The 25,703-nt window shown below is 46.4% G+C and overlaps 2 protein-coding genes and 1 pseudogene across 2 annotated transcripts; 1 reads left to right on the top strand and 2 right to left on the bottom strand.

The window, feature by feature from the left end:
• Nucleotides 1-268: 268 nt before the first annotated feature.
• On the bottom strand, nucleotides 269-3,020 carry LOC120669132 (type I inositol polyphosphate 5-phosphatase 5-like). Its single transcript, XM_039948936.1, has 7 exons — nucleotides 2,993-3,020; nucleotides 2,609-2,708; nucleotides 2,396-2,500; nucleotides 1,476-2,291; nucleotides 1,256-1,364; nucleotides 1,023-1,171; nucleotides 269-458 (listed from the first exon to the last, which is right to left on the bottom strand). Exons 1-7 carry the CDS (start codon nucleotides 3,018-3,020, stop codon nucleotides 269-271), a joined length of 1,497 nt encoding a protein of 498 aa, XP_039804870.1.
• A 2,119-nt stretch (nucleotides 3,021-5,139) lies between these two features.
• Nucleotides 5,140-5,994, top strand: LOC120669131 (syntaxin-22-like). Its single transcript, XM_039948935.1, has one exon. The coding sequence runs from the start codon at nucleotides 5,140-5,142 to the stop codon at nucleotides 5,992-5,994; it is 855 nt and encodes a 284-aa protein (XP_039804869.1).
• Nucleotides 5,995-6,414: 420 nt separating this feature from the next.
• Nucleotides 6,415-13,222, bottom strand: LOC120671329 (annotated as a pseudogene).
• Between the last annotated feature and the right edge of the window lie 12,481 nt (nucleotides 13,223-25,703).

Genomic DNA, 25,703 nt, shown 5'->3' with positions numbered 1-25,703 from the left:
TTATAAAAAGATGGTTATTTACGTGTACTATTTTCAGTGCTCGCAAATCTATATTCTACTACACCTAAAAAGTTCATATGACTTCTATCTTGAATAATGAATCACAGGTTGCAGGCTTGCAGCAAGGTGGAGGAGGGTCCGACCACCTTCGTTCGCTGTTCTCGGCCAGCCACGGAATTCAGACAAAATACACAGTCAAACACTTACTACACAGCCGTCGAATGGCCTCTCCAATCATCTGTTCAACCTGCCTACACACAACATCCCACTACGCCGGCCTGTCATACCCGATCCGCGCGTTCGCGGAGTAGTAGCTCCTCATGATCTTGCTCCCGTCGTCGGCGTCCACCTCGACGGCGAACACGCCGCAGACCGGCCGGTGGTCGGAGAACCTCGACTCGCCGCGCAGGTACTGCAGCTGCTCGATGCCGTCGCCGTGCCACAGTATCCGGTCGCACCTACACTGACATGTAAGGCCTGCGGTAACATACACGACACGGGCTGCAGAAGGAGAACGCTGGGGCGATCACCAGTTCATAGTCACAAAGTTCCTGGGTCGATCGGGTCGAGGAACGGGGTCGAGGGTCGAGGGTCGTCACTTTATAAAATTATGGTACGAAGGGGGTATACATCTATGGAACGATAAATTATTATGTGGGACGCGACCCTGATTCATCGGGGTCGATATCTTCGGGTCGATAAAGACAAAAACTATATATATGCTACTAATGAAGAAACTAATCTGCACAAGCATATAAGAAACATATAAAAGAGTACATTTAGACCATGCTACACGTACTCAGCTCATTGTCTAACAAAAACCACACCAATCCACTGTCCTTAACCTCCTTATCCCAATTAAATCTGCTAGCAATGGGGCTGCGACCCCTTTCAAACCGGGACATGATCCAACCTTGAATGGGACACTGACCCTCTTCGACCCCGACACTCGAATCGGAACGACGTTCCCGGGTCGAGGGACGAGGCATCGACCCCGAATCCTGTGACTATGCACCAGTTACCATGCGGGCGTCCTCCGTTTCTTCTTGGACTTGGCCGTCTCGCCGGCGTAGGCGTCGGAGTTCTGCGTGTACTTGTACGTCGGTGCGAAGCAGATCTTGCCCTCCTTCCACCCTCGGAACACCCTTCCAGCTTCTCTCTCGACCATCAGCTGCACGGATTGGTGTGCTAATGGTGAAAATTTGGCCGAACCTCTGATCATAATGGCTTGCTCGATCGTAGGCTAGCTTCGTACCTGATCTTTCTCCAATAGGGTGTCCCAATCATTCTCCTCCAGCAAGGTTCTCGTCTCCTCGTAGCTCAGCGACACTCGGTAGTTCAGATCGCCGAGCCATATCATCCGGCTGCTTGAAATCCAGACCAATAATCCAAGATTGCAAGTTGCATTAGCAGTTCAGCAGCACTGCAAGATTATTTGTGGCGGTTCAGGCTTCAGAGGCACTTGTCAAGCTTACTCGTGCTCAAGAATCCTCTCGGGGATCCGGTGGCTGGCCGGCGACTTGCACGCGCGCGGGAAGTGCGCGCTCCTGAGGATCTCGGCGACGTCGGCGTTTCGGCGCAGCTCGTCGCCCTCCTTCTCCCCGGAGGCCAGGTGGCTGCAGACGAAGCAGAGGCTGCTGCGGTGCAGCGTCATGCTGATGGCGATGCAGCCCTTGTTGCCGAGCCAGCCCATGATGCCCCTGCCGACGCAGTCCACGCGGAGGTGGCCGATGTGCTCCACCAGCTCCCGCTTTACCCACACCGACAGGAACAGCCCCACCATCTGCTTGCTCGCGATCAGGCAGTAGCTCATGCCGCTGCCGCCGCCGCCGGGCTCGCACTGCGCGGTGGGCGTGCCGTCCGCGTTGTCCGCTTCGGCGTCGCTGCACCCGCTGGTGGACGTCTCGCCGGCGGCAGCGCTCGTGGACGGCGCGTCGGCCTCGGCCTCGGCGCGGTACACGGACGCGCGGATCTCCGCCGCCTTGCGGCGCATGGAGGACGGCTCGGCGGAGCAGTTGCACGTCTTGACGAGCGCGCTGTCGACGCGGTAGCTGTTGCTGAGCACCTTGAGCGACGGCGTCTGGAAGAAGAGGGACGAGTCGCGGCGGCGGTGGTGGTGGTGGTGGCGCCGCCCGTCGGCCGGCTCCGGCGGCGGCGCGTCGTCGTCGTCGTCGGGCTGCTCCTGGGGCTCGTTGAGCGCCTGGTGGATGATGGCCAGCCACCTGGACGCCGGCTCGTTGTCCTCCACGACCAGCACGTTGCCGGCCGTCAGGGGAACTATTTCCTGAAACCTACTCGTGTAGTGCGCAATCAAAATTCAACCAAAATTTCGTTTTAAAACAAAAATTCAAACAGAATCACATCAAATACTTCGAGATGTGAAATGTGGCCGTACCCTAAGACGTAAATGTCAGGGGATTCTTCAACTTGAAGAAAATCCTGCAGGTTCAGCCGGTTATTCGGAGTCTTTCCTCCAACATTCCAGGTAGCCACAAACATCCTGCATCCATGCAGCAGAGGCCGTGGCCGTGTCATCGTTTTGTCCAAGAACTCATCAACATCACAAACGGTTCAGATCATAAGAAACCAATTGGGCGTTGTGGATTACTGGTACTGGCATGTATCATCGTTTTGCCTGTTGGGCAAATCCACGTAGTTCAGGCTCGTGCTCTTCAACCGTGCCCGTGCTGCACTCAAGCTCTGTGGATCTGAAACATCAAACCGTAGAAAAGAAAATTTACCGCGCCATGGTAACTCCCTCCGGATGAATTCATGCTGCCCTATGGTGCTTAAATTATTTGAAGTACATATTATTGATCGAGTTGCATGCACTAACCTATTCAATACAAAAAGCTTAAACTGATGAGAAAAGATAGGCAATTCGCTTATACTTCAACACATATCACGTAGATGGTGTTGAATGCGAATCAAATAGCTGCAAAAATGAAACTGAAAGATGGTGCAAGCAACTCAATTGGAAAAAATGACCAACCTGAACCATTCGAGTCCCTGCCTTTCATGGCGAACCGGCTGGTGGTGCTCTGGGGAAAAATTGGAGACAGAGGCGGCATCAGAAAATGCGCATGAGCAGCAGTCTAGTTTCCACCATGGTGCGCAACTGTTTGGTTCGTAACGACATCAGGGAGGCCTTGCAGCCTTGCTCACCTGTTTCCTCGCTGCAAGTTACGTGGTCTGTCGCTTGAGGACGAACACGGTGATCTCCGGCATGTCTGCCGCTCCAGGTTTGACGTGAAGGAAGCTCTGTTCATCCAAGCGCGCGACCGAGAGAGAAATGTGGGAGGCTAGCAGGTGGTCGATGGAGAAGGGGCAGGGGAAATGGAAGGTAATTGGGTGGCTGGGAGGGACTTGTGTGAAAGGCTGCTTGAAATGCCAGGAAACCAGGGCATGTGTTTCTTTGCTCGGTTTTCCTCCTGCTTTCCAGGTCAGATAAAAAAAGTTTAGGACCAAATTCTAAGATTCCGTACAAACAAAATTCTTAGAATAGTTGCGGTGGCCTCCCAACATCCAAAAGGCCCACGAGAGCGAAGTTGCCAAGATTGGGATTACAAATAGTGCAGTTTTGTTCTGGTAGGGTGGAACAGTAGAATCATTATTCCATTTGTATAAAATTTGTAATACATTGTAACATCCAAATTTATATTAAAAAACTCAACGTGCGAGAGGCAAACCGCCCCCGGCATTGCTTGTAAGAAGAGACCTTCTCCCCGTCCATACACCAGCCATCTGACACCCGAGCCGTCACCCGCAAGAGAATGAGTCGTCCAATCTCGGGCCGCTTGCCATGTCTAGGTTGCGGGGGCAGGCGATACCCCACCCTGAAACTCGCTCCCACCGGAATTCGAACTCAGGACCTAGGGGTGCCACTGGAGTGATTAGACCAGCTGACCTAACATCCTTTGACAATATCTAAATTTATAATATTGTGTTTTGTGACTTGATTGATTTTTTGTAAATTCAAATGCGCTAAGCCCGGCTCTTTCAATCCACTTAATTTCAAACGATATTATCATAGTTATTATGCATTCAATAACTTAAAAAAGTTCAATATATAAATATTACATCAACTAACATATCACAAGTGAATAGAGTATAAGTACATATAATCAAATTGGTAAAGCTCAATTTTTCATACGTATAATATAATTTTGACATTAAGCAAAATTTGTTATCTAGATCCTACTAGCTCTATTTAGGCAGTGTTGCTTTTTGCGCGTTGAATGTACAATTAAGCGTGCTACTATACCATGCAGGTTTAATTTGTTCACGTCAATTGACCTTTAATCGTACATTTGCTTCAAAGAAGTTTCCCTCTTTAAAGTAACAATTAAATCAAAAAATTGTAAACGGGCTATTCCTCTTGAAATTCTACTCCGCAGGAGGGTAAAATCAGTTTCCAAATAATCAAAAAATCTCGTCACGGTTCGGCATTAGCTGGTGATGGTTATACATCTTATAGAATTGTTTCCTAGTGCTGACACCAATGGGGTGATGGCGCAGTTGGCTAGCGCGTAGGTTTGTTATTCTGAGGTCGAGAGTTCGAGCCTCTCTCACCCCAAATATACCAAGTGATGATGATATGCTCTCGTGACACATGGGTCGTCACGTTCATCTGACCCATATATCGGATGGCTGGAGCCTTACTGAGCTTGGTCTTTTTTATTTATTTATTCTACAGTAAAATAATCTCATCGACGTTTCTTCCCCATTATTGTTGTATGAAAAGCCCATTATTCTTGTATGAAAAGCCCATGCAAATCTGTCTTAGTTCATTCATGCTAATGATTTGCTGTGGCCAATCGGAGCAACTGAGCTGTCGTCCCCTACGGGCGCCGGCCGGAGAACGGAGGGCGCGCAGGTGAGATGACCGGAGGGGAGAACTGACTCGGGCGTGCAGTGGATGTGTTGCGCCGCCATCTCCGTCTCGGGCTCGAGCGAAGTCCGTGTCGGACGTAGGATAGGATCAACCGATCTCTCGGACTCGCTCCGACTCGCCGCCGCGCCGTCCTTAAATACAGCTCCACTCCCCCTCCAAGATCGCCAGCACCATTGTTCAAGGGTAACGCAAGTGGTTTAGCTTCGATCAGACGATCACCGCCCGCCCGCCAGCCCGCCGCGCCGATGAGTTTCCAGGACGTCTTCCACGACCTGGAGGCGGCGGGGCTCCCGCCGCGGCCCCCGCCGCCGCCGCCGGGGGCCGTGGTGGCGCACTGCGTGTTCCAGATCAACACCAAGGTGTCCGCGCTCCGCCGCCTCGCAGACGAGCTCGCCTGCGGCGACGACGTCCGGGAGCGCATCCGCAGGGTGCGCGCCGAGGCCACGCGCCTGGCGCGGAACACGGCGCGGAGGCTCGCCGACCCCGCCGCCGCGGCCGCCGTCGGGCCCAAGCTGGCCATGGACTTCCAGGCCGCGCTCGGAGAGTTCCAGCGGTTGCAGGGCCGGATCATCGAGGCCGACCGCCAGGAAACCGCCGCCGCCGCCCGCCGTGCTCGTGCGCCGCCGATGTTCCGTCCTCCCCCGTCGCCGCCCAGCTACGGCTCGCCGCAATCGAACAATGCCGCAGCCGGCCCCGGCACGCGCGGCGCCGATCAGCCACGCGGCATGCAGATGCAGCAGCAGCAGCAGCAGCAGCTTGTGGAATCACGGAGGGCGCAGGAGCTGGCCCTGCTGGACAACGAGATCACCTTCAACGAGGCGCTCGTCGAGGAGAGGGAGCGGGAGATATGCAAGATTCAGCAGGAGATCAGCGAGATCAACGAGATCTTCAGAGACCTAGCGAAGCTCGTCCCTGACCAGCAAGGGGGCATCGATGTCGTGGAGGCCAACATCGAGACGGCCGCCATGGAGACGAGCAAAGGACAAGAGCAGCTCACGAGGGCCGCGCGGACGCAGGGATCGAACTCGTCGGTGAAGTGCTTGCTGGCCACTGTTCTTGGCCTCCTAATGCTGATCTTTACGTTAGTTTTTACAGCGTAGTATGATACTGACTTACTGAGGCTTGGGCTGAATAAATTCTTTTCGTTTTGGGGGATGTAAAAGCCCTGCGCAATTTGCTATGTAATACTGGATTGATTTACTGTAGGTGTGTTTTCATAAATGAATTTCCAGAAAAAACTGCTTGAAGTTTGCTTCTAGTGATATCTTCTACAGTGTTTTTGTTGCAAAAATTACTGTATGTATTTTTCATAAATGAATTTCCAGAAAAACTGCTTGAAGTTTGCTACTAGTGACATCTTCTACAGTGTTTTTGTTGCAAAAACATTTGATGAAATAAATAAAAGCCCTCCGATTAGGCCTTCTCTTTTTCCCAAAGATCGGTAAAGGGCTTTACTCTTAGGAAACAAAATAATCAAGAGTAAAATAATTTATTTTTTCTGAAAATGTTGGGTCTACATATTTATGCAGAACGTCTATCATCATGTTTAGAGAAACAAAATTTGGAAAAACAATGTACATCGTTCCACCTCAACAAACTCAGTTCAATGTACCAGATATGATGTAGATGTACAACATATATACGATATCGATGCTGCATACAGCATATACTCCTCTAAACCAATTACATGGGCTTCGCTGTTGCGAAAGAAGCTCCTAGTTGACTCATACTCTCTCTTGGTCAAAAATTCTGCTGATGCCAAGAGTTCGCCAAAACATTTCTTCAAAAAAAAATATATAAGCATATTCGACAAATATTTGAGTCACTAATGCAGTGGAAAATCTAGAAAGCCATGAGAAACAAAACATGAGTTTCATTACATTGTGGGGATATTCGATGGCACTAGAAAATTACTACATTTTTCACTGACCTTTACTGAACCATGTTATCAAGCTTTTGTCTGTATTTAGCCAAGGTCTGCAAGCAAGTTAACACAAGTCACAAGCAACACTTGTAAATTGTCAAATGGTGAACTTTGCAAAAGGTAAAAAGGTAAGACAATGTAATACAGTTAATAATATGAGGTAGAATAATAGAAAAGATTTAGTGAAAATCATGGCTCTTACTATGGATTAAATTTTTTGTTAGTTAGAACAATCGATTTGTTTTAACGTGTACCACGCTCAGCAAATGGTTTCGTCTAACAGTTCTAGTAGGTTGGGAAATAGAGTTTAAGTGTTTTCTTTAGAAAAAAGACTAAAAGGAGGAAAACTCTTACTCTGGTATAAGCATAAACGCTTGCCTCAGAAGGTCCAACTGGGCTCCCACGTCTAATAAACTTTCCTTCCTTGAATATGTAAAGCATAGGAATGCCCGTAGACAGCTCAAGGCTTATTACCTGAAGGGACAACAGTTGCATTTCCATACTCAACATAATGCTACTTTCTTTGTCTTCAGGTTTTGTTTCAAAATAAAAAAGTTGTCAAAGGTAGTACCTCCTGAGAAGTTAATTTGTCCAGATGCATTATAATTGAACGAAGTGAATTCCCGTGTGCAGCAACCATTACATGCTTTCCAGCCACAAGTTGAGGAACAATCTATTGGGTAAAAACAAAAATAGGTTAGATTTTTTGAGCTTGAGGATAGATCAAAGAATGTTCAAGCCCTAAGTTTGAGGAGCTAGCACAACATAGAAACAAAAAAAAAAACACCCAAAGTGCATAATAGAGGAATTAATTAATAAAGTACATATAACCTCAGCATAGCCTTGGGAACTCAGGAAGCTCGTCTTTGTATAGTGGTGACATAAACAGTTACCAAAAAGGAACTAATAACCCAATTAAATATTGCATCATTCAATTAAGTTGTCATATGTGTTTATGACCTTACCTGCTCTTTGAAATAAGCAACAGCTCTCTCAGCGCACATTTCTAGGCTTTCACTATTTGGGGGAGGAATATCATAACTGCGGCGCCACTCATGGACTTGTTCTTTGCCAAATCGATCTGCGGTTTCTTGTTTATTAAGGCCTTGTAACTCACCATACCTAGACATTAGACAATGGGACCGGATGTTTCAAGGGATGAAACTGTCAAACAGCTACTATGATTTATATGTAATTAATAAATTCAGGATAAGTAGCAGAAACAATTACATTCATTCATTCAATTGCCAAGCTGTTATGACAGGAATGGATTGTTTCTTCGTTTCTTCACTGTATATCTGACTCCACCTATGAGCTTGTTCACTCTCATTATGCATGATGATTGGGACTGTTAAAACATATATGATCAACACAATTTCTCAGCGCAGCTGATACATATGATAAAAGCAATTACTGAAACGTTTAACAAAGGAATGACATAACCTTCTTGTGCCGATGCTGCATCATCGCAAGCATTGCAGTCATCTAGCACGAATCAGTGACGAAGTATATATCACATCGATCGGGATATTGCAAATCCTTTTCCCTGCCTCAATGGCCTCCTCAACACCCTTTGGTGTCAGGGGCACATCAACGCAGCCAGTAAACAGATTTTTCTCGTTCCACAGAGACTCACCATGCCGAATCAATATAAGAGCACTTTCACCTGTGATGACAGAGACAACAGCTTTACAGAGCTATATTTTTATGCCCCAAAGATGCTATTAATAGGTAACCACTATCAGAGCTAATTGCAATAAAATTTGTAAATTTACTTGATTTCTTCGGGGTGTGGCCATTATTGCCATCCGATGGTAGCTGATCCGGCTCAACCACAGAAGATTGCGAGCTCGATGCGACAGACTAAACCAAGTTTCCGGCTGCCAGAACGGCAACTGTAACGCCCCGATATTTACCGGGGTCACCAAGGCCAAATTGGCCACGGCACCGCTGAACGACGCGCGCGTTCCGCATGTCCCGCGTTGCCGCCGTGCCGCCCCTTCCTTCGGCTGCTGCTGCCTGCGCTGCTGCCGCTGCGCCGAGCCGCGCGCGCGACCACCGCCCGCGTGCCCATGCCGTCGCCGTGCGCCGCCACCAGGACGCCGCTGCGTGCTGCTCTGCCCTGCCTCCGCCGCAGGCTGCGCTCGCGCAACCTCGTGCCCCGTCATCGCGCGCGCCCAGCTCTGCCTGGCCCTCGTGCCGCCTCGCCGCCGCACCGTTTCGCCTCGCCGCTGCCCGCCATGGCCGCTGCACGCCATGGCCACCGCCGGCCTTGCACGCCGCGCTCCCACCTCCGGCCTTCCTCCACCCAAGCCGGCCACCGAAATAGCTTCTCCACCTCCCACTGATTCTCCACGGCCCAACCCCGCTTGCCCAGCCACGCCGGAGCGCCGCCACCGCCGTGGACCACCACCGCCGTCCCCTGTCCTCGCCGGCGTGCCCTATTCCGGCCACCTCAGCTCACTCCGAAACCACCCAGAGGTAGGCCTAGGTCCCCTCTACCTCCTCCACCCCGAGGCCCTCGCCGCCGGCGAGCGAGCTCGCCGGGAGCCGGCCCGCACCGCCCGCCTCTGCTTCCAATCTGGCCAAGGGCCAGATTGCGAGGTCCCAAAATTTTCCAGGGTTTTTTTTACAAATCCAGGGACTTAAACATAATATCTAGTTTTGTTTTTACATTTCTGCAGTAAATTTGGAAATTCAATTAAAAATCGTAGAAAAATCCTAAAAAGACAAATAAGGACTTTTTGGAATCCTTGTGATTAGATCTATGCAGTGAACCTATAATATGACATGCGTAGGTAGAAAAATATTGTCCTAGAATTTTATCCGTGCTTGTTAGGGATAAAATCATATATGTAGTTATGTTGCTCCTTTTGCTATAAAATGTTTATGGTAGGTTATTCATGTGATGTGTGTTCTGTGATAAAAATTTCAGAATTATTGATGCATGTATGACTGAGTTGTTGATTTAAGTTGGATAGTGCTTAAATAAATTATTATGAATAATAGAAAGGTGTAAAAATAGAAAATGTGATAAACTTATTTAATGCCTAGTGAATTATAGTTTGAACCATAAGTGACGAGATTTATTTTGTTATGCTCCTCACGCCTAGATATGTGCTTTGGGTAGATGATATGACATGCTTTAGTTTAATGTTTTGTTGGAAATCAATAATTGTTTGTTAATGCTTATGTGGATAATTTGTAATAATTCCTTAACTGAAGTTGTAACAATTCAAATGCTTTAGCAATTTTATGGTAAACTAGTGATAATGTTTGTAGTTTAAGGTAAGAATTTCATATCCTGAGTTACTAATTTAACTCATAATAGGCTTGTTTAATATTAAGAACGTGGATATTAGGTTTAGAAGAAAATAAACATTTGTTTTGTACATATGATGTCATGACTGGTGGTTAGTCATCGGAGCTAGCTTTCATGAGCTGTCTAACAAAATTTTGAAACACTTTAATTACCTCTGACCGGTTGGTTGTATAAAGTGTTTGTGTGTTAAGCTAGTGTAGGGTTGATGCAACTATTGATAAGCACCTCTTTGTATGCTACCTGTGTCTGCTCTCTAGTTGTGCAAACTTCTTTATAAATACTGTACTGAATGGTAAATTCAGTTATTAAATTCTTGTTCATGTATAAATCATGTTAAATCTGATATATCAGAATGTGGTTTGTCTTTATTTACCTTGCTTATGCTTGCTCGCTTGTTACATCAAATTCTAGTTTAATCCTTCTTGCTTTATCGAATTGCTTGACTTTTCTAAATAAGTTTAGTAATGCTTTCTAGAAGGAAATACTTTAGGCTAAAATAAATTAAATGAACTCTAGTATTTCAGCACCAACCCAATTGCCTTTTGAGTGTGTTTGTTGTGTTTACTCGATAAATGATTGCCCAGTCATGTCTTTCTTGTAATCGTATCGCATTACATGGCATTATGCTCGTGTCCATGCAATCGTGACATTGTGCCAGCCTCGCTTGTTCTTTTTGCTGTATCATCTACTATATTGTCATGCATTCAGACATCCGCATTGATGCATCTCATTTAGGTACGCTAGATGTACAACACATGGATGTGAAGCACATGATATTGGAACCGAACACGAAGACGATGTTTGGTGGACATATCCAGAAGAGTCAAAGAACCAGGAGTATACATGCTTGGACCGGAATATTCGCCAAACGAGTGTTATCTAACAAACACTGACCTAGTGTTAATCCCAGGCAAGCCCCGGTGCACATCCTATTATTTGAAATTATGACACATATATATGTATTTATTACTTGTGCATTACGTTTTAGGAGTTGATTGGAACCCTAGTTGCATGATCCCTAGGTTTCCCTGAATTATACTAGCATGTATAGAACGATAGAAATGCTATGCTTAATACTCCTCGATAGAAGTCGAGTGACTTTTTGCACTCGCGAGATATAGGATACTTAGAAGTCGAGTAATTTCCGGTTACTCGCGAGATATAAGTTATATACTTATATACAGTACCTGAATTGTTGAAATTGACATGGAAATATGAGACCGGGCGGGGAATGATGATGATGTATAGGTATGGCAGCAGGACAGGGTTCCTGGGTGTCTTAGCCTCATCTGTGTCGATTGAGGACCGTACCGTTGTTGGCCCTGCTGATCATGTTTGAACTGTACTAACCGCATGCCGGGAGTAGGAGGTAGTCGAAACCGGTAAGCCGAGAACTGCCTTACTTCGAAAGTACAGGAACCCGCACCCAACTCCTGGGGTAGTTGAGTAGTCGCGGAGAAATGGGGATGCATATGTTTACTTTTGGTGGTCTCACGTTGAGCTCAGTTGACCATATGTCGTTGGGCTGGTTCCTGTAGTTCGAGGCGGGGAGGGGAATGGTTGGTTCGTATTGTCCGACGGGGCAAATACGTGCCGTGTTGGTTAGGTCCACCTTGCAAGGTTAAATCGGATCGATTCGCCGTCAGTCGCTCTCGGACATGAGCACCTTGATCTCCGAGTCACATCGTAGTAAGGAAATGAAACGAAATGATATGATACATGTTGATGTTATTTAATCAATTATATTTTCACATTGATTGTTATAGATCTGCAAATCACAGATGTGTAGCAACTTTATAACTATAATTTGGAGCTAAAATTTTGAAATTAAGGATCTACTCTTAGATGCTTTTCTGCAAATAAATCCACCAGCCAGAAAGTTTTGCATGTCTAGATATGTGGGCTAAGTATACCCAAAAGTCGGGTAAGTCTTGCTGAGTATTAGTATACTCAGGGTTTGTTGTTTACCCTGTTTCAAGTATAGATGCTAACCAGGATTCGCATCAGTGGGCTCGATGTGACGTCCTCACGTGTTCATAGTTATCGTTTTGTTTTATTGGTTCTCAATCAAATTTTCTTCTCTCAGGTCATATTCTCTTCCGCTGCTGTCATTTATTTTATGAAAATTCTAAATTTAAAGCTGTTTTGTAAATATTTATGTTATTATCTATTTTTGTGAAATTATATTATGCTGGTACCGTCTGTGCTCGCCGTCGCGTGAGACTTCTGGTGTGTTTCGATCGGCCTGTGGGTTGGAAACAGGCTATCAGGTTACACTTAATTAAGCTAATGCGCCTGATGCGTTCAAATGATGACCATTACGCTTAATTAAGCCGTTTAACTTGGCGGTTCTGTCACAGCAACCTCCTTCATAAATCAAATGAACATTACTTGTCCTCTTTTCGAATCTAGAGTTCTGGGCACTCAACCGGTAGGATTGCGTGGATGCTAGTGCATGATGAGATACAGCACCAGCCATTCTGGTCCAACATAAACCAAACAGTTCGTCAGCTGGGTTGTACTAGTAGGGAATTCAGGAAACAACACTGAGCAAATCTTGAATTAGTTTTCATCCTGAAAACTATTGCATTAGTTTCATCCCGAAACATATTCCATTAACCCCTTATTCAGCAGTTTAGACAAGGATCAAAGCTGTTCCTGAAACCCAAAACAAAATTGACAAACTCTTCACTGACAACCTTCCCTGCCTTTATATTCCAAAAGAACAGAGCAACACCAGGACATAAATGACCAACAAAACAAATTGAACAACTGAGTCCTCCAAGAAGCGCACCTCAAGAACTCAAGGAGACACCAGATAGATGGAACCGGGCCCCTCCTCTTATAGTCTTATAGCCCTGGTTCTTGGAGACCTCGAGTCCTGACTCCAAAGAACTCGGCGAAACCAAGTGCGGAGCACGTCGGAGAGATCTAGAGCGTTGGGGGTGGAGGGGATCGCCGGGAGCAACGAGGAAACAGAGGAAAAAAGACAAGGGAAAAGGCTGGTGGTTCTTAGGCTGGTCCCTTTCCCGAGCTCTTCGGCAGGTGGGTGCGTTGATTGGCTGTTGCCGGTGGACGATGTTCGTTCTATTTGAAGTGGAAACACCTCAAAAGAAGTATTGGGAGAGCTTGGTTTAGCTGGCTTGTCATGTGGGTTGGTGGCAGGAAAATGTGGCCATTATTTTTGGTGTTCAGCACATGGTTTCTAGCACGACCCAAATGTGTAAATATTATTAATATTTGACCAACATCATTATGAGCATCATTAAAGAATAATGAAACATCATGTGCGTAGGTTTGCATAAGTTTTTATTTATTTTACCTTGTTGGAATGAATGCTTGTGAAGGAAGTTTGATTTTTCTTTGCAACTATGCCCCCAAAATATTTATTCAAACACTAGATTTAAAACGATGATTTTAAAGTATTTTTGCTTAATTTTATAACTTTTAACCCGATGAAAGTATCTAGGCCCTTGGATGCTAAAAGGTAAGTTTCGGTGATTAGTGACAATGTTTTGTGACTAACGGGTGTTTTGAAGGAATTACCGTTTAATCAGGAATTACTATTTAATCATTAAGTCGCAAATGAAAGGAGACCCCTCAAAATTAACATTCAGCGACACGGACACAAATTCACAAGATTAATGACCTTTCTAGACTCAAGCGTCACAAGGAGATGAAGGACACTTGATTTAGTATAGGTTTTATAGTTTTTAGTTCGTGACCGTACTGTAAAGAGGGGTTCGAAGTTAGTAGCTTGACCATTCCATGAGTTGGCCTTAGAATTTATGCACACTTGCTCAAGATCAGCTCAAGACCAGCTATGAAACTCAGAAAAACACTCGGAAGCATAAAGAATCAAGAAACAAATCGAATCCAAGTCAAGAAATAGAAAACAGGAAAAGATAGTGAGCTCGGATAATCCGACCACCCTAGGGTTAGACTATCCGACCAGTGCGCTCAGTTAATCCAACGCCATGGAAGAGGGGTCGGACTAATGGCCGGAGTATTCTTCAGAGAGTCTGGGTTTCCAAGTGCAAATATCCCTTCAAGACCAGATAATCTGACGCTAAGAAACTCACCCGTCGGAGTATCCCTCAAATCATTCTCCAGAGAGTCTGTTTTTCAGGCTGGGATTTTCTCTTCAGGATCGGATGATCCTACGCGTGGTTTATGGAGCGACGGACTAACTGGCAGTAGTAATGATCAGACTCGTTGGTTTGGAATTCAAATTTGCCACTGGACCGGATGATCCGACGCGTGACGCATAAAGCGTCGGACTAATGGCTTGGATGAATGACATCAGCAGAATGTTTGAATTATAACAGCTATGGTGAAAATTACAGTGGGGTCGGATGATCCGATGCCCTTCTCAGAGCACCGTCGGATAATCCGACGCCTATTGCCTTTTTCCAGAAAAGGTGGTAACGGCTATTAGGTGATCTCTAGCCTATATAAGGGGGTACCTCGGGTCATTTGAGCTGCCTTTTGAACCCTTGAACACCTGAGGCCACCCTTGTGCTGAGAGAAGACATCCAAACTTTGAGATCAACCAAATTCATCAAGAATTCAATCCTTGGAAGAGTGAAAGTGTGCTAGAGCTTTAGGGCCGACTTAGTGATGGTCAAGTAAAGGCTTAGAACTTGTTACTCTTGGTGTTTGACGGCACCTAGACGGTCTTGGTGATCGAAGGCTCTTGGTGAGCTCTTGGAGTTTGTAGGAGCCCCAAGAAGAAGGAATTGTACACGGTTTGAAGCCCGTCATTCCGGAGATGGAGAAGGGGTATTCTTAGGGATCACTTGCTCTTCATGATGCAAGGGAGCTTAACCCTTTGTGGGTGCTCCAACGTGGATTAGGGGGAGCGTCAACTCCTCGACACCACGGGAAAATATATGTTGTCTCTTGTCCTTTCTCCTTTACATTCAAACAATTTACTTAAGTTGTTTCAGTTTCTTGCACCTTGCTTGCTTGTTTGGAACTAGGACTTGCTCTTGATAGTTTGTTTCTTTTGGGCTAGCCTTTGCATGGTAGTTTGATCATTCTAGGAAAATGGCTATGTTAGTGTGCTTACCTACCTAGAATCATCCTGTTAGTGTGCTCTAGATGCTAGCTTCTTGAACTATGGGTTTGGGCAACACTAGAGGTAGGTTAAGGACGAATAGATTTTGAAAAAGTCTCAATTCAACCCCTCCTTCTTGGGCCACGATTTTTTCAATTGGTATCAGAGTTTAAACTCTCTTTTTAGGGTCTAACAACCTAGAGAAATGGCCCCCCGGGGGTAGTAATGTACCTCCCAAGTTCGATGGGCGGAATTTCGCCTATTGGAAGGCTCGAATGGAGAGTTACATTGAAGCTCAGTCCGACGAACTTGGAAAGTCACCTCTAAGCCGATTGGTGGTGCTCTTACGGAGTCACAAGCTAAGTGGAATGCTATAGCTAAGAAATATTTGTTTGAGGCCATAAGCGAAGAAGTGTTTGCTCGTGTCCGTAGCAAGGGTACCGCTCACGAAATATGGCTTGAGCTTGATAAGATACATAACGGTTCTAAAAAGGTTCGTGAAGAGAAGTATCAAGTTCTAAAAGAAAAACTCAATGGTTTCAAGATGCTTCCTAATGAATTTGTGGAACAAATGTATTCTAGGCTTAACGTGCTTGTTGAGGACATTAACTCGCTTGAGATTTCTCCTTTGTCTAGTAGCGATGTCATCCGGAAGATCCTCCATTCACTTCACAAGCCAAAATACAACATTATCACATCTCTCCTCTATGAGAAAAAAATTGACACTCTAGAGGTGGGCGATGTTGTAGGGAGGATCCGGTCACATGAGATGTTTCTCATGGGGAAAATTGAACCTCCTCGAACCAAAGGTGATCTTGCTCTCAAGGCTAATGGTGAACCCAAAGTCAAAGAAGAAGAACAAGGGCAAGGCACCTCAATCAAGTTCAAGTGAAGTTAGTGATGACTCAAGTGATAAGGAAGGTGATGAAGACACCAAGTTTGCTCTCCTCATGAGTAAGACCACAAAGCTAATGTCAAAGTTGAACATACTTATACTTGTACCTAAAAGAGGATAAGATATGTTGCATTACATGCATTTCACCACTGTATACATAGAGAAGTAATAGTTATGGAAAAGAAAATTATTTTTGGCACGATGGAAATAAAATCATTGCCGAAAGAGACTTCCGTTGAACCACGAGGCTATGATTAGTTGATCACGTAATTAGCAGCAGGTTGGTTGGACCGATGCAGTACACCTCGACGAAGACGACGACCATGCAAGCGCACATGTCCGCACCTGGAAAAGAGAATATGCCATTGAGATCTCCTAACGACTAACGACTGCCTGCTTGCTACTGACGGTCGACATGTGATTTGTTCTTAAAATTACGGCGGGCAAATCGTTAGCCTGAAAGATATATTATAAGGTGTGGTAAACTACAAAGTACAACAGTAACACCTAGGCAGTTCGACACAAGAGTAACAAAAGATCAGCTGCAAGCACGAGGCAACGAAAACGAAGAAAGATTACGAAAAGGAGGAAACCATCTCTCGAATTGGAACAAACGCTGAGGCCTTGTTTTTTTGAACAAACGCTAAGGCCTTGTTTGGTTGGATATGGGTTCATTCTGGACCAGAAATGATAGAAAGAAGAAGAGATACAACAAGAGACCGGGATTCATTCCAAATCAAAAATTAATTGCAACAAAATAGACTCACAATAGGTACAACAAGAGACCGGGATTAATTCCACACCTCTAGACTTATGAATTTGATTCTATATCTTTTAAAATAGCTATCACAAACCTATTTTATTGCAATTAGTTTTCGACTCGGAATGAATTCCGATCTCTTACTATATTTCTTATTGTTTTTATCATTTTCAGTCCAGAATGAATCCATGTCCAACCGAACAATCTCTAAACGAGGAAATGAATAAAGGTCATGGAAAGGAGGAAACCATCTACATCGACATGTGACGTGTTCGCCGCATCGTTTGATTTGGACTCTGCTCAATTTTATTGATTTCCTCGATAATTTCTCGTAGAATCATTGATGTGGATGCCAAGCCACTATCGGCAAATTGACCGGCGACTCCTTGGATCCTCACGATTCCAGCTCCGCTTTGTCACCGTCACCAACCAACGAACCCTGCCGGTCTCCAACCAACCTGGCCCCCACGTTCCCGTGGTCAAATGCCACGAGCAGCACGCCGGCCGGGCACCCGACCTGGCGAACCATTCGCTCCCGGGCTCCGGCCGGGGAAGCTGTGGCGGTTTTTTCTTTTTAATATTTAAAAAAAATTAAAATTTCAAAAATATATGTCCGTTTTGAAAAATTTCAAAAATATACCCCGGTCGCCCTATGGGGGCGACAGGGCTCAAATATATTTTTTTTTTCAAATTTGCAATGAAGTCCCTGGGAAAAAAAAGAGGGGGTCTGTCGCCCCCCAAAGGGCGACAGGCCCCTGTCGCCCACCCCTCGGGCGACCAACCAGTGGGCCCAGCCTACAGGCGCCAGGGGGGCCGGTCGCCCCTCCCGCGGGCGACAGGGGGGGCCTGTCGCCCCCCCCCCCCCCCCGGGGCGACCGGGTCAGGCCGCCTATATAAGGCCTCCCCCTCATTTGACCTCAAAAAACCCAAAAAAATCCAGAAAAAAGAGGGGTGAGAAGAAGGGAAGCGGCGAAGCTCTGCCGAATTCCGCACTTGTGATCTACCGGTAACTTCCGTATAAATTCGTTGATATTGTATAACAATTTAATTTAATTAGCAGATTAGCTGAATTAGATTTGGTGCTTTAGAACACTGGTTTAGTATTACAATTTGAGTACTATTGCAGACTTTTTCAAATAAAATAATTATACATTAGAATAGAATTATGATAGTACCTTATTGATATTGCAGTATAAGACAATAGAATTATGACAGTACCTATATTTTCACGCATCGATTTGGTATACGATATGTGCATTGCTTAAATCATTGTTTGTTATTTGGCGCACCACACTATAGCGCCAATGTCTTTGTCAGGATCAACCTACATTCCGTGGAGCAAGTGTAAAGCCACCGTACCCAAAGGAATTGATGTGCCAATGTGCTTCTGCGGTTCGTTATGCAAGTTCATGCAATCTGAGGTTTTAGGAGATGACTACGGCATGAGGTTCTTTATGTGTGAGAACTACGAATATGATCCACCTAAGCGATACGGCAAAGACCGGGCCAAGGTAGCAGGACAACATACGCTATTTTTCTCTGTGACCTAACATTGAGTTATGATTCTAACTTGTGTTGGACAAAGTCTCCTCCGCCTCTTTGTGATTTTATGCAGTGGTTCAACACCGTGCAGTCGCAGCAGGCAAAGGACATTGTGGAACAAAAAGCAAGGTGGGCTGCAGAACGTTGGCGCCGAATGAAGCACGAGGAACAGCAAGAGGAGAAGCGCAAGAAAGAGCAAGAAGAGATCCGCAAGAGGATGGAGGAGGTAGATCGTAAGGCGGCGGCCGAACGTGAAGCTGACAGGGAGAGAAAGCGAGAGAGGGCACGCCATGCGAAGGAAGCCGGGCCCGAAGCAATTAGGAAGGGCAAATATCCTAGGTGCACTCAGTAGAGTAGTACCATGTAATCCCGGCATTTTACATTCCATAAGGCATGGTAGGGTTAGATGCAACAAGAAATTATCTTGTCGCGTGCACATGCCACTGCAATTAGTTGTGTATGTTTTAAGTTGAGAGCTTAACTCTGTGTGTTGTAGCCTTTACCATTAATTTGCAGTTGTAGTCGGGAGTCTATGAAGTCTTTGAACTTGTCCTTAATATTTTCGGAGCTTTTCATGTCACTAGAATACTAAAAAGCACACATTTTATTAATATAACGATAAGAATTAAGAACTATGAAATACATCGGGGTCTGCTGCTAAAAAGCTCGAATAGCTCAAAATAGGAACCATAGTGTATCTAGCTGCGAGTACGAGATCACAGGTTGCCACTGCTCAGCACGGCGATCACGGGTTTCCCAAATGTCGCATTCTTTGCCTAGACATACGTGACAAAAGACGACAACCCAATAGTAGTGCTCTTCCACCATTTCAAAAAGATGTGACAACACGGCAACCACACCAGCTCACCTTCAAAGCAGTCTCTCTGGCGAGGACGACGGACCTGTCATTCTACAGTGAAGGTCTGTGGCGTGTAGTGGGGAAGGCGGCATCTAGGCGCGATCGACCGAGCGGCAGCAATGCAGTGCTGTGAGTCTGCATGCACAGAGATGCATCGAGTAGTCATTTCGAGAATCGAATCTAGCCTTTTCAGTGTTAGGTCAGCTAGCCTCTTCACTGTATTGTCATGTAGATTTTTTAGGTGCATTTACACTCCACACTCCGGGTATCAGACCTTTGTGCGCCTATAAATACTCCCAAGTTTGTGAACTCCCAGCACAACTCAAACATCAAACCTCATTATATACCCAATGTCTGGAGGTGGGTCTAGCGGGAAGAATTACTATGGTTTTGGGAAAGGAAAAGGGGGAAGAAAGGGAGACCCCATAATATGGGAGGGGCCTCTTTGTAACATCCCAGTTTTCATCATGATTAAGGGGGAGTGTTGAAATTTATAATGCAAATTTCTAGAAGGTTCTATAAAAATAAGGATAAACCATGGCGTAATTTTGTTCACCATGACAAGGTTCTAGAATGTTCCACAAGAATCATAAGAAGACAAGAAGCTTAGATATTTTCTTGTCATGGTAAAATTTAGAATTTTCTAGAATTAGATATTTATAGGGAACTTAGATATTTGTAGGGAACTTCCTAGAGTGTGACAAGTGTCACTCATCCAAGAGGGTATGGGTGCCTATATAAGGAGGGTGCCACCCCTTGCCATGCCATACTACTCCACTCCATCCCACACACATCCAAGGGTATGGTAGAAGTGAGCATAGGTAGAGTGTGCTAGGTGTGTGTTACCGTGGTGGTAGGCTCGAGTTGACATGTTGAGGGATGGTTGCTGCCCTGGTGAACCATAAGGACCGAATTGTTTTGACATCTCACCTAGCTTACTTTAGTACGACCATAGGTTCCGGTATGGGCCGGACTTAGCCTAATCCCACTGGTTAGCCTGGCGGTCGCAGGGATGGTTTACGGGTATAGACCATTGGGGTCAGGGCCCGAGGGTTTGTGCGGCCGGGCTGGGGCGTGACCACGGCTGGGTGTCGGCTATGTCGGTTGTCCGTTCGGACAGCCGAGCGTGTGGGTACAGTGTACGACCTCTGCAGAGTGTATAATCCATTCGAATGGTCCGTGTCCACGGTATGGACAGGCTACGGTGTGGTCCTGACAACTAGTGAGCTACCTATTGTGGGTTCTGTCGGGAAGAGTTGCATACCATTAGTTGCATTGCTACTGCATTGTGCTCAATGTGCGTCGTGCATGTCATTTCCCCTCCCGTAGGGTGAGGTGGAGCTTGCTGAGTACTTTTGTACTCATCCCTGTTGATTTTTCTCCAGAGGATCCTGACTTTGTGCCAGAAGACTACGAGTAGATCGTGTCCGCACCCAAGCTGATCGAGTGGAGTCGTGATGGATGAAGAGCTAGTCCTGCATGTCGCTATGCTAGTTGTTATCCTATGGTTGTTCTGTGTAGCTTTGTGTTGTCACTTTACTCCTCATGTACGTGTTAAATAAAGCTCTGTATGACTCTGGACTCCACTTGATGTAACATGTATTATGCCGGAGACCTTATTCGGTAATTAATACATGGTTTAGCCTTGATATTCGGGTCGGGGCGCTTCAGGTGGTATCAGAGCCATGCTTGGCTGTAGGACGCGAACCGGTAGTAAATGATGACCGTAGGAGCCCTAGGATGGTCAATCCTTGAAAATATATTATTCCTTAAACTTTATCCTTGTTATGATAACCCTACCCTTGAAAATCAGATGGCGGATGACTGGACCACCACCTACTGCATCAACAAAGATGGATTCCCCAGGGTGCTTTATGCTGCCACGGTGCGACTTGGTATTCCGGAACGACCGGAGTACGTGGGTCGCGAGTTCGTGGAGCATGGCACCGAAAGTTGTGAGGTCACTATCCATATTGGTGCCAGTGATAAGTACTTGGAGATGCAACCCTGGAGCGTCACCGCCACTAGAGCTCGTATGCCTGACACCATTCAACTTGCAGCTCGCAAGGCGCTGCGGTACCTGTGCCAGATGTTTGAATGGCACTTGGGTTCCACTCCCATGAAGTACTTTCCACCGCTGTACCGTAGCCGTCCTGCTTGGGCGGCGAGGATCCGCAACCTAGAGAGCCCCGCAGGGACAGAGAAGAACCCCACAGTTGTCGCTATGTCTGGCTATTTGCTTAGCCTCGACGATTTGTGTGACCAACTGCATCAGCGTGTGAGAGATTTAATCCAGCGTGCTGAGGAAGCGGAGTCCCGTTGGCGTAAGGCTAAATTGGCCGTAGCCCAGGCAGAAGCCCGAGCAGCCGAAGCTGAAAGCCGCCTTGCCATGGCCGAAGAGAACCTTAGGGAGCAGGCAGATCGCCACAGTCAGCTCCTTAGGGGTATCTACCTAGTGGACCGTGCCAAGCGCAAGGAACGCCATCCTAGGACTGCCGCGGAGCTGCCAATCCTAGAGGGAATTCCGCTATGTTCCTCGTCCCAACCGCGCAGAAGGATTTGTGAATCAGTGCCGCCCACGCCTCCCGCATCTCCCCGAGATCCCGGAAACAGTGACCCCGAAGACCGTGTTGTAGGGTTCAGTAGTCGAGTCATCCCGGCCGACCCTTAAAAGTCGAGCCGCGTTATTGTAATCCGTCGTGTCATGTATCCCTGCTTGTTTGAATAAATGCTTGTGTGGTACTTGAATGATTTGTTTGTGTGCATTGTGCGGAACAAAATATTTTATATATACAAATATACCCCAGCATTATACTAGGGGAGTCACCTAATCTTGCCCTCCTTGACCGTAGATGTCTCGTCGCTCGAGCCGAGTCCAGGGACTCCATGCTCAGGAAGACGGTGACGAGGTCAACTCGAGAAACCAAGCCCCTCTGAATGTAGCCCCAGAAGCACCAGAAAATGGACAACTACCGCCGCTACCTCCCCGTGCCCCAGCACCCATTGATCTGGCAGCCATATTACAGCAGCAGAACCAACTCCTCCAAGTTCTTGTGACCACTCTCACAGCCCAAGCTCAAGGCAATCCTATCAACAATAGACCTGCAATACATCATAATGGCAATGGCAGCAGAATTGAAGATTTCAACCGCTTGCAGCCACCTAAGTTTGGAGGATCTGATAACCCTATTGAGGCAGATGATTGGCTGCGAGAAATTGAAATGAAGCTTGAAGTGGTCCATGCAGATGATAGAGACAAGGTTTTGCTCGCAGTATAGCAGTTAAAGGGACCAGCCCTTGCTTGGTGGCAGAGTTATCGGGAAATAAATGAAAACACTAATGAGATGGTATGGGCTGACTTTATCAAGATCTTCAGAGAACATCACATTCCCAGCAGTGTTATGAAGCTCAAGAGGGATGAGTTCAGAAAGCTTCGTCAAGGTGGTATGACTGTGACAGAGTATCTTCATAAGTTCACAGAGCTATCTCGTTATGCACCAGAAGATATCAATGATGACGAGAAGAAGCAAGAAGCTTTTCTTGGTGGGCTTAACCCTGAAATCAGGACCTTGGTTGAAGTCACCACCCACAGTGACTTTAATGCTATGGTCAACAGGGCCATCACCACTGAGAGAAACAGGAAGGCAGAGCTCAGTGAGCGCAAACGTCGATTTGAAAGTAAGAAGCCCCAGCAGTTGGAGAAGTTCCAGAGGACCCAGTATCCGGCTCACTCAGGCCCAAGGAGCCAGGGTGCCTTTTCATTCAAAGCGCAACCCGGTTCTTTCCAGAAGCCCACTCAGTCAGCTCCTGCTATGAAGACCCAGAGTACCTTCCGCACCCAACAGACTGGCGGGAGTCAAGTAACCAATGTGAAGACCTGTTTCCACTGCCGCGAAGCCGGACACTACAAGGCCAACTGTCCGTATCTCAATTAGCCCGCCCCTTCTATTTTCTCCAACTCTGTTCAAGGACCAAAGCAGCCGACTGGAGCCAACCATGCAACACCAGCTAAGAGCCAGCAACAGTCCTTCGGCAAGGCAAAAGTGAATCATGTGAATGCTGAAGAAGCAGAGGATGCACCAGGAGTGATTCTCAGTGAGTTTCTGGTCCAATCAGCTCTAGCCTCAGTACTTTTTGATTCTGGAGCATCGCATTCCTTTATATTCTCCCACTTTGTGGAAAAGCATGATATACCTACTATAGCCCTTAAGAGGCCACTAATAACCCGTTCCCCTGGAGGTCATATACCTTGCCACTTAGGTGTCTTAGATATCCCTATAAACCTAAGTGGGGTAGTATTCCTTGCCGACCTAGTAGTCCTTACTTCCAAAGGGATAGATGTCATACTCGGTATGGACTGACTCACCAAGCACCGCGGAAACATAGCCTGTGCTGAGAGAGCAGTGACAGTCACCAACCGCCAAGGGTTAACAGTCACATGCCAAATCCAGCCTAGCCTGTCAGACTCCATGGTGAACCACATCCAAGCAGAATCCCCAGAAGAGGTGCCAGTAGTTCGGGAGTTCGCAGATGTGTTCCCAGATGAATTACCCGGTATGCCTCCAGAAAGAGATGTAGAGTTCACTATTGACTTAGTCCCTGGAACCAAGCCTATAGCAAAGAATGCCTATCGGTTAGCAGCCCCAGAGCTTGCTGAGTTGAAGAAGCAGCTTGAAGAGCTTCAACAAAAGGGATTTATTAGACCCGCTGCTTCTCCTTGGGGAGCCCCAGTGCTCTTTGTGAAGAAGAAAGATGGAAGCATGAGACTTTGTGTGGACTACCGTGATCTGAATGCAGTCACCATCAAGAACAAGTACCCTCTGCCTCGGATTGATGACCTGTTTGATCAGCTGAAGGGAGCTAAGTTCTTCTCTAAGATAGATCTAAGGTCAGGTTATCATCAGCTTAGAGTGCGACAAGAGGACATCTCCAAGACAGCCTTCAGGACCCGTTATGGCCAGTATGAGTTCACAGTCATGCCTTTTGGTCTGACAAATGCCCCTGCCTTTTTCATGACCCTCATGAATAAGGTGTTTATGGAAGAGTTAGATCGGTTTGTCGTGGTATTCATAGATGACATACTGGTCTACTCTAAGAGTGCTGAGGAGCATGGACAACATCTCAGAATTGTGCTGGGAAAGCTCAGAAAACACCAGTTGTATGCCAAGTTTAGTAAGTGTGAATTCTGGTTGCAGAGAGTCAGTTTTCTAGGTCATGTCTTAACAGCTGAAGGTGTTGAAATGGACCCAGAAAAGGTCAAGGCAGTATCAGAATGGAAGCAACCAACCTCAGCCTCGGAGATCAGGAGTTTCTTGGGACTAGCCGGCTATTACCGGAGATTCATCGAAGGTTTCTCTAAGATAGCCCGGCCTATGACTGAGTTACTCCGGAAGGACACGAAGTTTGTTTGGTCTGAAGCTTGCGAGAGAAGCTTTCAAGAGTTGAAGAGACGACTAACTTCTGCCCCAGTGCTAGTCTTGCCAGATAATCAGAAGAGCTTTGTCGTTTATTGCGACACCTCCCGACAAGGATTGGGTTGTGTGCTTATGCAAGAAGGAAGAGTTGTAGCTTATGCCTCAAGACAGTTGAGAGCACATGAGCAGAACTACCCCACCCATGACTTGGAATTAGCCGCAGTGGTGCATTCCCTCAAGATTTGGAGACATTATCTGATTGGGAATAAGTGTGAAATCTACACGGATCACAAGAGCCTGAAGTACATTTTCACCCAGTCAGACCTCAACCTTAGACAGAGAAGATGGTTGGAGTTGATCAAAGACTATGATTTAGAAATTCATTACCACCCTGGAAAGGCTAATGTGGTGGCTGATGCGCTCAGTCGTAAAGCATATTGCCATCACTTAGTCACACAAGCCCCAGAGCTGAGTGAAGAAATGAGGAAGTTGAACCTAAGGGTTGTACGCCACTCTTGCAACTATAACCTTAGTGTCCATCCCGTTCTGGATGATCAGATAAAAGAAGCTCAAATGGAGGATAAAAGATTGGTATGGATTAAAGGTCGCAACAGTGAAGGCAAAGCCCCAGATTTCAGAGTAGATAAAGATGGAGTCTTTTGGTTCAAGAAGAGATTATGTGTGCCTAAGCAAGGTCATTTCCGCAGGACCATCTTGGATGATGCCCATAATTCAGCCTATTCCATTCACCCCGGCACTACGAAAATGTACCTGGACCTTAAGGAGAAGTATTGGTGGAATGGTATGAAGGGGGATATCGCTCGATTCGTCGCTCATTGTGATGTGTGCAAAAGAGTCAAGGCAGAGCATCAGAAGCCTAGTGGATTACTCCAGCCGTTGCCGATCCCAGTATGGAAGTGGGATGAAGTTAGTATGGATTTTATCACCGGTCTACCAAGAACCCAGAGCGGTCATGACTCAGTTTGGGTGATTGTTGACCGACTCACGAAAGTGGCACACTTCATCCCAGTGCG

Source organism: Panicum virgatum, chromosome 4N (assembly GCF_016808335.1).
Source record: "Panicum virgatum strain AP13 chromosome 4N, P.virgatum_v5, whole genome shotgun sequence".
Taxonomy (NCBI): domain Eukaryota; kingdom Viridiplantae; phylum Streptophyta; class Magnoliopsida; order Poales; family Poaceae; genus Panicum; species Panicum virgatum.
Note: the sequence above shows the minus strand (reverse complement) of the source record. Positions and strands in the feature narration are given on the sequence as shown.